Source organism: Panthera tigris, chromosome C1, assembly GCF_018350195.1.
Source record: "Panthera tigris isolate Pti1 chromosome C1, P.tigris_Pti1_mat1.1, whole genome shotgun sequence".
Classification (NCBI taxonomy): domain Eukaryota; kingdom Metazoa; phylum Chordata; class Mammalia; order Carnivora; family Felidae; genus Panthera; species Panthera tigris.
The window spans coordinates 95768215-95781382 of record NC_056667.1 but is presented as its reverse complement, the minus strand read 5'-3'; the positions used below and the strand labels follow the sequence as shown (position 1 = coordinate 95781382).

At 37.5% G+C, this 13168-nt stretch overlaps 1 protein-coding gene across 6 annotated transcripts in view; it reads right to left on the bottom strand.

The window, feature by feature from the left end:
* LRIG2 (leucine rich repeats and immunoglobulin like domains 2) overlaps positions 1–13168 on the bottom strand; it is a 162877-nt gene that overhangs the window by 15553 nt on the left and 134156 nt on the right. For all 6 annotated transcript variants that reach the window (XM_042998214.1, XM_042998216.1, XM_042998215.1 and 3 more), the window contains 6 exons: positions 12378–12521; positions 12029–12172; positions 9631–9711; positions 8413–8484; positions 8207–8275; positions 3576–3739 (listed from right to left, as the gene is read on the bottom strand). In XM_042998214.1, coding sequence (XP_042854148.1) covers positions 3576–3739; positions 8207–8275; positions 8413–8484; positions 9631–9711; positions 12029–12172; positions 12378–12521 — 674 coding nt within the window. The remainder of the gene's footprint in view (positions 1–3575; positions 3740–8206; positions 8276–8412; positions 8485–9630; positions 9712–12028; positions 12173–12377; positions 12522–13168) is intronic.

Sequence of the window (13168 nt, the reverse complement as noted above, 5' to 3'; positions counted from 1 at the left end):
GATTTCAGCTCAGGTCATGATCCCAGGGTCATGGGATTGAGCCCCGTGCCAGGCTCCACACTGAGCATGGAGCCTGCTTAGGAATCAATCTCTCTCTCTCTCCCCCCTTCTCTCTGTCCCTCTCCCCCTGTCTCCCACTTGTGCTTTCTCTCTCTAAAATTAAAAGAAACAAAGACAAAACAAAACAAAAACAATGAATGTGTCAGGCCACATGGCTGGCTCAGTTGTAGAGCCTGCAACTCTTGGTCTCAGGGTCGTTAATTTTTAGCCCCACCCTGGGTGTAGAGATTACTTAAAAATAAAATCTTTACACAAATGAATGAATGAATGAATGAGTTAACGAAGAAATAAAAAATTACATGAAAACAAATGAAAATGAAAACACAAGCGTCCAAAATCTTTGGGATGCAGCAAAAGTGGTTCTAAGAGGGAAGTTTATAGCAATACAAGCCTACCTCAAGAAGCAAGAAAAATTTCAAACAAACAACCTAACCTTACATCTAAAGGAACTAGAAAAAGAAGAAAACCAAAACCTAGCAAAAGGAAGGAAACAGTGCTGATTAGAGCAGAAATAAATGACATACAAACTAAAAAAACAATAGAACAGATCAATGAAACCAGGAGCTGGTTCTTTGAAAACCAATAAATTGATAAACCTCTAGGCAAGACTCATTAAAAAAAAGAAGACCCAAATAAACAAAATTACTAATTAAATAGGAGAAATAACAATCAACACCACAGAAATACAAATAACTGTAAAAGAGTATTATGAAAACCCGTATACCAACAAATTAGATAACTTAGAAGAAATAGATAAATTTCCAGAAATATACAATCTACCAAAACCAAAGCAGGAAGAAATACAAAATTTGTACAGACTAATTATCAGCAATGAAATTGAATCAATAATCAACAACCTCCCCAAAAACAAAAGTGCAGGACTAGACAGCCTCACAGATGAATTGCAGCAAACATTTAAAGAGGGGTTAATACCTATCTTTCTCAAACTATTCCAAAAAATACAAGAGGAAGGAAAACTTCCAAATTCATTCTACAAGGCCAGTATCACCCTGATACCAAGTAAAGACACTATAAAAAAAGAGAACTACAGACCACTATCTCTCATGAATATAGATGCAGAAATCCTCAACAAAATATTAGCAAACCAAATCCAAGAATGTATTTTAAAAAATCATATACCACAACCAAGAGGGATTTATTCCTGGGATGCAAGCATGGTTTAATATTGACAAAACAATCAATGTGATGCATGACATCAATAAGAGAAAGGAAAGCAATCATATGATCATTTTAATAGATGCAGAAAAACCATTTGACAAAGTACAACAACCATTCATGAAAAAAACCCTCTGTAAAGTAGGTTTAGAGGGAATATATCTCAACATAATAAAAACCTTATATGAAAAACCCCACTCAGCATCATACTCAATGGTGAAAAAGTGGAAGCTTTTCCCCCAAGGTCAGGAACAAGACACGGACGTCCACTCTCACCACTTTTATTCAACAGACTACTGGAAGTCCTAGCCACGGTAATCAGACAATATAGAGAAGTAAAAGGCATCCAAATTGGTAAGGAAGAAGTAAAACTTTCACTATTTGTGGATGACATGATACTACATATAGAAAACCCTAAGGACTCAACCAAAAAACTACTAGAACTGATAAATGAATTCAGTAAGTTTGCAGGATACAAAACCAATGTACAGATATCTGTTCCATTCCTATACACTAATAATGAAGCAGCAGAAAGTGAAATTAAGAAAACAATCTCATTTACTATTGTACCAAAAATAATACAACATCTAGGAATAAACTTAACCAAAGAGGTGAAAGACCTGTACTTTGAAAAGTGTAAAACACTGGTGAAAGATATTCAAAGAAATGGAAAGACATTCCATGCTCATGTGTTAGAAAAATATTGTTAAAATATCTATACTACCCAAAGCAATCTACACATTTAATGCAATTCCTATGAAAATACCAAGAGCACCTTTCACAGAACTAGAACAAACAATCCTGAAATTCGAATGGGACTGCAAAAGACCTCAAGTAACCAAAGCAATCTTAACAAAGAGAAACAAAACTGGAGTATCACACTGCAGAGTTCAAGTTATATTACACAGTGGTAGCAATTAATATGGTACTGACATAAAAACAGACATATAAATCAATGGAATAGAACAGAAAACCTAGAAACAACCCCACAAATATATGGTCAATTAATCTTTGACAAAGGAGGAATGAATATACCATGGGAAACAGTCTCTTCAACCAATGGTGTTGGAAAAACTGGACAGCTACATACAAAAGAATGAAATTGAAAATCGAATCACTTTCTGATACCATACACAAACATAAACTCAAAATGGATTAAAGACCTAAAATGTGAGACCTGAAACCATAAAAATCCTTGAATAGAGCACAGGCAGTAACCTCTTTGACACTGGCCACAGCAATATTTTTTCTAGATATGTCTCCTGAGGCAAGGGAAACAAAAGTAAAAATAAACTATTGGGACTACATCAAAATAAAAAATTTTTGCAGAGCAAAGGAAACCATCAACAAAACTAAAAGGCAACCTACTGAATGGGAGAAGATATTTGCAAATGACATATCTGACAAAGGGTTAATATCCAAAATATATAAAGAATTGATACAAGGGCATACTCCCAAAACAAATAATCCAATTAAAAAATGGGCAGAAGACATGAAAAGACATTTCTCCAAAGACACACAGATGGCCAACAGACACATGAAAAGATGCTCAACAGCAGTCATCATCAGGTAAATGCAAACCAAAACCACAATGAGATATCACCCCTACACATGTCAGAATGGCCAAAATCAAAAACACAAGAAATAACAAATGTTGGTGAGGATGTGGGAATTGCACTGTTACACTGTTGAGGAAGTGCAAACTGGTGCAGCCATTGTGGAAGAAGACAGCATGGAGGTTCCTCAAAATATTAAAAACAGAACTACTCTACGATCCAGAAATCACACTACTAGGTATCTACCCAAAGAATACAAAAACACTAACTGAAAGGGATACATGCACCCCTATGTTTACTGCAGCATTATTTACCACAGCCAAATTATGGAAGTAGCACAAGTGTCCATTTATAATGAATGAATAAAGAAGATGTGATACATATACACAATGGGGTATTATTCAACCATGAAAAACAATGAAATCTTGCCATCTGCAATGACATGGATGGAGCTAGAGAGTATAATGCTAAGTGAAATAAGTCAGTCAGAGAAAGACGATTACCATATGATTTCACTCATATGTGGAATTTAAGAAACACAACAAGCGAGCAAAGTTTAAAAAATAAAAGAGAGAGAGAGAGAAACCAAGAAACAGATTCTTAGCTATAGAGAACAAACTGATGGTTACCAGAGGTGGGGGGAGAGGTAGGGGAGATAGGGGAAATAGGGGATGGGGATTAAAGAGTATACCTATCATGATGAAAATATAACAATAATAAAATAAAATAATAAAAAAGACAGTAGATGTACAGTATACAAAATTTTAAAACAAAAATACAAACCGCAGACAAAATCTTTCAGATCCACATTCAGGATGCTCTGCCCTGCTAGCCATTCAGGGTGTGCACAGCTTACATTCACAGAATGTTGGAAGTTATTATCAACCAGCCACTGAAGTAACCACTTCAAATGACAGTCACAGAGTAAGCTGCTTGTGTTCAGAATCCTGCAGAAACAAAGAGGAAAACAAGTACTCTTTACTTTTCATTCTCAGTTTCTTGACTACTGAGAGCTTACTGCGCACCTATGCATTTTTCTCACCAAAAAATGTTTAACCTGAATTGAACCACAAGAAAAACTCAAACTGTCGGCCTCGATTCCTCAAATACGTCAGTGTCATGAAAGACATTAAGAAAAGGTAAAACAAGGGTAAAGGACCTATGTTAGATTAAAGGAGACTAACAAGTCATTACAACCAAATATGGTACATGATTCTTGACTGGAAAAAATATCTATAAGAACACTTTTTGACATTGGGTAAATCTGAGTATGGACTGCAGGTCAATTAATATTACTTTATCAATGTTAATTTCACTAACAGTGCTGTGACTATATATAGGAAAACACCCTTGTTCTTGGGAAATACATACTGAGATATTTAGGGGTAAATTACGATATCTGCAACTTACTATCAAATGGCTAAGTAAAACAACAGTGTGTGTGGAGAGAGAGACAAAGATAGAAAGAGATGGAGAGGGAGAGAGGGAAGGGAGCAGGGAAAGAGAGAAACAGATCACAAATTTAGCAAAAAGTTAACAAGTGGTAAAAAGGGAATATGGCTGTTAACTGTACCTTCTTTTCAATTTTTGAGGTTTAAACTTTTTCCCAGAAAAGTTTGGAGAAAAGTTTACCATACACACTGGAGCACAGAGCATGTCTGTTGTGGAGAGGACAGAACTCTTTTCAAATTATTTCATCAAGACTGACAACACTTCACCCTGTGACAATGTGTACTGCAACTCAAACTAAGAGGCAGTGAAATTTTGTTTGTTGTCTGTATATAATAGGCCTATAAAACACATCTGAAAAATCAGATAGCTTTTCTCTTACTGACCCATGAATGTCCCATCCACTTGGCAGCAGTGAGAGCAAATGATTTTGAGAACACTGTAACTTGCTTTGTGTGCATCACCAAGATCCCATCTAGTTTTAAAGTATCTAAGATTTGATTCCAAAGAAGTTTCAAACAGTCTTCAATGGTATCTCAAAAGCCTTATTTAACTAAGGGTAATTTTACTTAATCAGGCCAAAAGTTACCTTTCAAATGTAATAGGATTCTTAGGTTATATTCATTCACTGACACAGAAATACTTGAGTCTACTATATGTGAGGCACTGTTCTGCGCTGTGGGGATACAGGCCTCACAGAACTTACATTATTCATTAGCGCCAAGCAATAAACAAATAAAGGCAAAGTACAGTGTCAGAAAGTAAGTGCCAGCAAGGAAAACAAAGCTAAGGCAAAGATACAGACACAGTAGCTACTGGTTTAGATAAAGTTGTCAGGGTAAGATTCTTTGAAGAGAGGGCATTTGGGCAAAGACCTGAAAGGAGCGAGACAGCAAATCACACGAAGACCTGAGGTTAAGAGTGTCGCAGATACAGGAAATTGTGTGCAAAGGCTTTGGGGCAGACATGCCTAGGGTGCTCAAGGCAAAGCAAGGAGGACACTGAGCCTAGAGCACAGTGAGGGAGGGGACAGCGACAGGAACAAGGTCAGAGAGCAGGGCAAGGAGGACCAAGCCATGCAAGTGCTTTGCAAACTGAGAAAAGAACTTAAGGTGTTTTCTCCCTATATGTGATGGGAAGCCAATGGAAGGTTAAGAATAGAGAAGTCACATGGTCTGATCTATGCTTTCTTAGGTATAAGCTGGGCTCATGAGACCTGGACTCAATCCTAATTCTGCTACTTACCTTAGGCAAAATACTTAATGTCTCCAAAATCTCAGTTTCTATTTCTGGAAAATGGGTTTGAGAATGCCTACCTCAAAAAAAAATTTAAATATAGCATTTAGCATAGTGCCTGGACACAGATACCACTGAATTCACATTACTTCCCTTTACTTCTGTTTCTTTTGCATCTTTCCCCCCTCACACACTAACCAACCTGCCCCCAAGCACCTAACAGAGTACCCTGTTAAAGCCTCTCAAAAAGATACACACCAAAATATTAATAGTGGTTGTCTTTAAGTAGTGGGCCTCTGGGGACTTGGCTCTCCTTGGTTTAATTGTACTTTCTAATGTTTCTACCATGACTACAGAAGTTTAATGCAAAATATTTTTAATTTACATACAACTCTCCCATCTCCACCTAATATTTATGCAAAGCACTGAAGGATACCAAGAAGCATACAGATATATTTTAATAAATGTTGATGTAACAGTATTGTAAATATGACTTAGATTTAAATCAACCAAAAGCAACCAAAATGTCTCAGTAAAAAAGGTACATTAGAGTCTCCTCCACTAGCATTTTGTTCAAACCAATTCTCAAACTACCAAATGACTAAAGAATGAAACTACACTATTTGCTCTCGCCTACTGTCTAAATTACATTTTACACTGAGTTCTCATGACAAGAGTTAAAACTTCATTGGTGGCCCTCAAATTCTCAAGGGCAAAAAAAAAGGTAATTCTAATATATGCACTAGGTTGTACCCTTAAAAATTAAGCCTAGGAGAAATATCTCAAATATCTCAACAGACCCCACCCCCTCAAAAAAAAGAGCTACCTGAAAGTCTGGCAGAAAATAACTAATGATTATTTCCATAACATTTTTATTTTTATTATTAATATTATTCAACTTTTACTGTGTGCCAGGCTCTGTACTGAGCATCTTCTCAAAACCCTCCAAAGTTTCCTGAGACATTTAGAGGAAAAAAAATCCAAACTTCTCATAACTCATTGAGCCCTACTTGGTCTGGTTCCTGCTTAACTCTCTGACCTCATCTCCTAAGCACTCTTCCTCTTGCTCTCTTCCAACCACACTAGCGTCTCTGCTGTTCTTCAAGCATAAGAAACAAGATTCTACCTCAGGGCCTTTGCACTTGCTGTTCTCTGTGCAGAATGCTCTTCAACTAGTATTCAATGCTTTGCCACTCACTAACTCAAATTCTGTTATCTTCAAAATGGCCTTCCATCACTACTTTATCTAAATAACAATCCCAGGGGCACCTGGGTGGCTCAGTTGGTTGAGCGTCTGACCTCGACTCAGGTCATAATCTTGTGGTTCATGAATTTGAGCCCCACATTGGGCTTGCTGCTGTCAGCACAGAGACCATTTTGGATTCTGTCTCCGGCTCTCTCTGCCCATCCCCCGCTTGTACTCTCTCTCAAAAATAAACAAACATTTAAAAAAAAATAAAAAATAAAATAGCAATCCCCATCACTCTCCATAATTCTGACCCGCCTTTATTTTCCTTCAGAACTCTTATTACTTGATGAGAGATATTATGTATCTACTGATTTATTCTTTGACTTCCTTACCAGAATTTATCGTACTATGCTATGAGAACAGAGACTTTGTCTTGTTCACCACTGTGTTTTTACCACCTAAAACAGTACCTTACATAGCAGATGACAATACATATTTCTTGAATGAACAAATTACCTCATTTTATCCTCACATAACTCTAAGAGGTACAAGGCCCATTCTCAAAAGGGAAATTGAGTTTTAGGTTAAATGTTCTCAATGTCCCATAGCTGTAAAGAATGGGGCAGAATTTGAAATCTAGGCAGTTTGAACTTACACACTTCCAGTGCATCTCAAACTACCTGTGATGAAGAACCACTTTTTAAAATTTCCAATCTGTTGTAGATTAATACTTCTATAAAATTCAACAAAAGTATCACAGTAATGTCAAACTGCTCTACAAGCTTCTGAATGCTTCCTATGAACTTCTAGGCTTATCTCATCATGTACCAGTTTGGGACCACAGTCCTTCCTCTGAGTAGCTTTCAGGCAAGGCAAGATAAATTGCTTTAGTCTACTGATTCTTAACACTGGCTGAATATTCAAATCACCAAAGGTTAAAATGAATACCAATGCCCAACTAACCGCCCCTCCCCCTGGGAAAACCCTAAACATAATTTTTTTAAAAACCATGAATGAAAAAGGGTATAAAGTGTGTTTTTCCACTACAACTATTTAACAGTGTTTGACCATTTTAGTAGCTTGAACACCCATATCAGAACATCCCCTCTGACCATTATACTGAAAGTGCTAGATTATATGCAACAAATTACCTAATACCTGAACTGTGATCCACCCTAAGGGGACTGGGAACACATTTTTCCAATAATCCAAAAATAAATGGGAGGTCAGGGCGGATAAGGAACAGGAAGATATACAACAAGCACAAGGAGCAGTGCTAAGGTCTCTTTAACTATAAGCATTAGCAGCACAGGCAAAACAGAAGGTCTTGGTGCCACAAACTCTGGGCTTTTCAATCTTGGGTTATTTAAAAATTATATCCAGCCACTACAGTAACTGAATATTAACACTTTCTCTTTTTTTTTTTTTCCTGCCTGAATCGTGTGCTTTTGGAAACATATAGGTCACATTCATCAACACATTCATCACAAGCATGGATAATGATCTAATGATTGGTGACAAAAAGACTGAAGTTACGTACAGTTCTTTCAAGCGAGTCTGAGAGAAAGCATTTTCTTGGATAGACATTATAGCATTGTTGTTCAAATCTCTGAAATGAAGAGAAATGAAACATTACCGGTCACATTTCTACAATTAAGTTATATAAACACTTTAAATGGTCATGAGAACCTCTGCTAATAGCAAAGATTATTTATATACGGAGCAAAATGGATGCAAAATACTTACAGATGCTCAAGGGATTCAAGACCAATGAATGCTTTCTTTGTAATTGACTTAATTTGATTTCCTTGTAAGATTCTGAAATACAAACAGACCTTTCTAATAAAGCCTCCACGAAGCAAAATTTAATTCATTAAAGCAAACATTTACCTATAAAAAGTGAAAATAAGTTTAACATACATTTTTAAGAAAGTTGTAAACCTTTATTACCAACCAATGCAAAACACAGAATGAAGGCTTCTATTAATAGGTTGGAACTCAACGAGGTGCCTGTGAACAGCCATCTGGACCACTGATGGGCTGCTAGTTTTCATATAATAAACTGGATTATAGTCCCAGTTTCTCCCTTCTTAGCAAAAGATCAGGTCAAAGAAATTCAGACAAGTGTAAAGCCTTGGAGAAATTCTCAGGAGAGAAGATCTAAAATCTTGAATTCTCTTGAGAGAATTCCTCTCTCCCTAGATAAATTACCCATAAATCTCTTATGATTAAGAATATAGGGGTGCCTGGGTGGCTCAGTCGGTTAAGCATCCGACTTGTGCTCAGGTGATGATCTTACGGTTCATGAGTTCAAGCCCCACATCAGGCTCACGGCTGTCAGTGCAGAGCCTACTTCAGATCCTCTGTCTCCCCCCTCTCTGCCTCTTCCTCCTGTCTCTCTCCCTCTCTCAAAAATAAATAAATATTTAAAAAAAATAAAAGAAGAAGAAGAATACTGGTTCAACTCTGGAAGAACAATTCTAGTTCCATGAATAACTTCTCTTTGAGTGTCCATAAGAAAGCTCTTTCAGTAGAAAGTGTCCCACCAAGGAACACCTGGGTGGCTCAATCAGTTGAGTGTCCGACTCTTGATTTTGGCCCAGGTCAAGATCTCACAGTTCATGGGTTTGAGCTCTGCACTGGGCTCTGGGCTGACAGTGTGGGAGCCTGCCTGGGATCCTCTCTCCCTCTCTCTCTCTGCCCCCTCCTCCAGCTCATGCATGCACATGCATGCTCTCGCTAAGATAAATAAACTTAAAAAAAAAAGTGTCTTGCCACTAAATAAATAAATAAAATTTAAAACCACTGATAAACAAAAAACTTGATAAACAACAGTTTCTTCCTTTAGTGGATGAGTCAAAAGGCTGACTTTCCAGACACAGCAAAAAGACAATCCAATCACATATACAACTGCTTCTTAAAAACACACCTTTGTAAACATACATAAAGAGTATAAATACATACAATTTAGTGAGACTTGTGAGTCCTGCAAATGCTTCACTAGCATCTTCTATGGCCCATGAAATTTCATTGTTTCTTAAGTTTCTACAAAAATGTTAGGGAAAGACAGATTAGGTTAGTTAACATGACCATTATAGCACCGGGCATCATCCTGGCATGGCGATGCTAATTTTCATCCTTATTTTAACAGTTATTTACGACAAAGACTTGACTACGGTTTTTAAAGAATGTCTGCAATAAGCAAGCAAGAACTGATTCTCATAAGCAAAGAATTAAGCTGGCCTTGATAAATAAATTAAGCAACCTGGTAAGAGTATTAATCTTCCCAGCTAACAGCCCCTGATTGTGTTAGCATATGTAAAATTATAGTCCGGGTCCTGCAAAAAGCAGGAGGATTTCAAGATGCAGGGGATATGCCTTACAAATGTGATTTTAGACTAATGGGATTTCTGGGTGACCCAATCCTTCCCGCAGGCCCTTAAACCTAAAATGGCTGACAAAGAATTATGTCAGTAGAGAGCTTCATAGCTTGACAGCAATTAAACATGCCCTCTGGGAAGCGACACTGATACACCCATGCGCTAGAGTGATCACTGTTATTTTTAAAAGGAAAAGTATGGATCTTTTAAAATCCACTGTTGCGTCCTCAGAGGAAATGCAATTGTACTACACGATGCCCTGCTGGAAAAAGTACCAGTTATAGATAATCGCTTTTGCTTCCTTAAGTCATCTCATAATAAACACAAAGCTCTTTTCTTAATGAGACATTTAAAGTTGTGTGAGTAACAGGAGATAGGAGATCACGCTTCCTATTTAGCTATATCTTTACTTAAAGTGAAAGCTAACGGGTTCATTTTATTTTACTAAGCGATAAACACTGAAACAACTGACGACTCAACTCTTCAAGACTTTCCTCCATAGCACAGCACAAATACAACTCACTGGCCAAAATCAGTAAGTACTCCAGCAGGAGTATTGATCTAAAGCCAAAATTTCTCAGATCTTATTCTAGTTCTGCCTTAACCGTCTCTGTGGCATTAGACAATCATTTACTTCTGCAATTATTTTCCTAAACTTTAATATTAAAAGTAATAATCTGTGGTACTGAAAGAACCTGACTGCCAGTCTTTGAAATGCCAAAAGGCTGCACCTGCATCTAAGTTCCTGGGTTTAAGCTGGTCTAGGTTTACCTCTAATAATGTAGAAAAAAGAACAACAACAAAAAATCACTTTTAACTTTCCAGGGCCAAATCTGAAGGAAAAAATACCTCATTAAGCTAAAAAAAAAAAATTCCAATAAACTTGTGCAGGTATATACACACCTTCACAAAACTATCATGCTAACTTTCTCGCTGATGGCTAGGTCTCCAATTTGGGAGCCTGCCTCTTTTCTGAGACCATTTATCAACCCTGAATATGATGACCAAAAAGTCCCCTATTCAGGAACTTTACAATCTACAAATTCTACTAATTAGCCTTTTTCTCTTTATTCTGCTCTGTTTGAAATCACTGTATTTCGTTAAAATACCTCTTCTTTCAATTACATTTCATGACAGAGTAAAACATCCAACTTACAGAAACCCAGAATTTTAGAGTGGAAATTGCCTATAGCAACCACTTACTCCTATGCCCCTCCTCCACTGGAGGAAGACAAAAAGAAAATGACACTCATAGAAGGTTAAGTGATTTTGTTTTTCAGGCAGTATGGTAAAAAGCCAGTGTCAAACAGACCTGGCTCATTGACAAGCTGTGTGACTTTCCCCTGAACGCACCTGATTCTGTCTGGTCTCTGAAACTAAGCAGGGTCAGGCCTGCTTAGTACTTGGATGAAAGACCACTTGGGAACACAAGTTGTATAACTTTAAGCAAATCATTTTAACCTCTCTGAACCTCAGCCTCCTAATATGGAAAAAAGCAATAATATCCTGTTATTCTGAAAGCACCTAGCACACATGAGCTCATTGATAAATTTAAGGTTTTTTGTCCAAAGTCATGCAGGAAATTAGCAGCACTGAACAGGGTTCCTGCCATAGCTGTTCCCACTACACAGCCTGCATCCTTCTGAACGAGTAGCAGTTTTGAAAGTAGTTCAAGGTCAGAGGAACAAGAAAATGTGCATTCTTGACTAGCAACCGTGTTTTATTCCATGGTAACTGAAACAAGAGATGCTCCGTTGTTCAGTTGATTAAATTCGAAATTAAAGTACAAACTGAACTGGCTAGAGACAAGTAAGATTTATGTGTGAGGACAGAGACAAATAAGACTGTCTTGCTCCTAAGTCTAAGATAGAAGAACTGCAAAATGTTAACATAAACATAAATGTGCAGCTTATGATTAGTTATTTTAATTTGCTTTACTGTTTTATAAAAATTAGCAAAAAAGAAAATACAGATGTACTTACAGTGTCTGAAGATTGGAAAGAAACCTAAATACACCATCAGCAATGTGAGTGACTCTGTTGTCCCCTAAATTCAGTTTCTCCAGTAAGCTCAGACCCACAAAGGCAGATTCATCCAGGCGGGTCAACTGGTTATAGGACAAATCACTAAAAACCGGAAACATGGAAGGTAAGGAATTCATTGTATTTTAATTCAATTTTCCTATTCTCATTCTATTTACATGATAAATTTAGAGCTTTCAACAAACTTCTAATAAAGCAGGATGTTCCATCTCATTATTGGCCATGGGAGTGACTTATCCCAACCTACTCTAGTCTCACAGCCTCCAGCCAAATGCCATCCAGCACTCACAGTTCAGACAGTCTTTGGCAGAACTCCCATGCGTCAGGGCTGATTCTCTCAACAGCATTCTGGCTCACATAGAGCTGTTGTAACATTCGCAAGCCATACAACCACCCCTTGTTCACTTCTGTAAGGTTATTATGCTCTAGTTCTCTGCAGAATTAGAGAAAGAAAGGAGAAAATATGGTTCAGAACAAGACACTGCAATGAGAAGATTCCAAAACTCTTCAAGAGGTCCTGCTCCGTGAGGCCTCTATTTTTGCTAAACCCAAGTAAGCCAACCAATTCTACTTGGTAAATATTTAGATTTTACTTAAGATTTATCGCTAGGAGGTAGTAAGACTGTCTAAAATACCAAATCTATAAAATCAACCCACTAAGGGGTTTGATATACCTGTTTGAGGTAAATTCTGGTAATTTTCATTGGCCCCAACATTAAGAAAATAAAAACTTGTTAGACAAAATGCTTGTAAGAATGACGAAAAAAATACCAGTTCTATATAACAAAGCTTAAAGGGGGCGCCCAAGTGGCTCAGTCAGTTAAGCATCTGACTTTGGCTCAGGTCATGATCCCACCCTTCGTGGGTTCGAGCCCTGCGCCGGGCTCTGTGCTGACAGCTCGGAGCCTGGAGCCTGCTTCAGATTCTGTGTCTCCCTCTCTCTCTGTCCCTCCCCTGCTTGGACTCTCTCTGTCTCCCAAAAATAAATACTAAAAACAACAACAACGAAGCTTAAAGAGCTCTGTGTATACTTACTTCACATCAGAGAAGCGAGAAAGAACTAATGTACCTGGGTGTAAT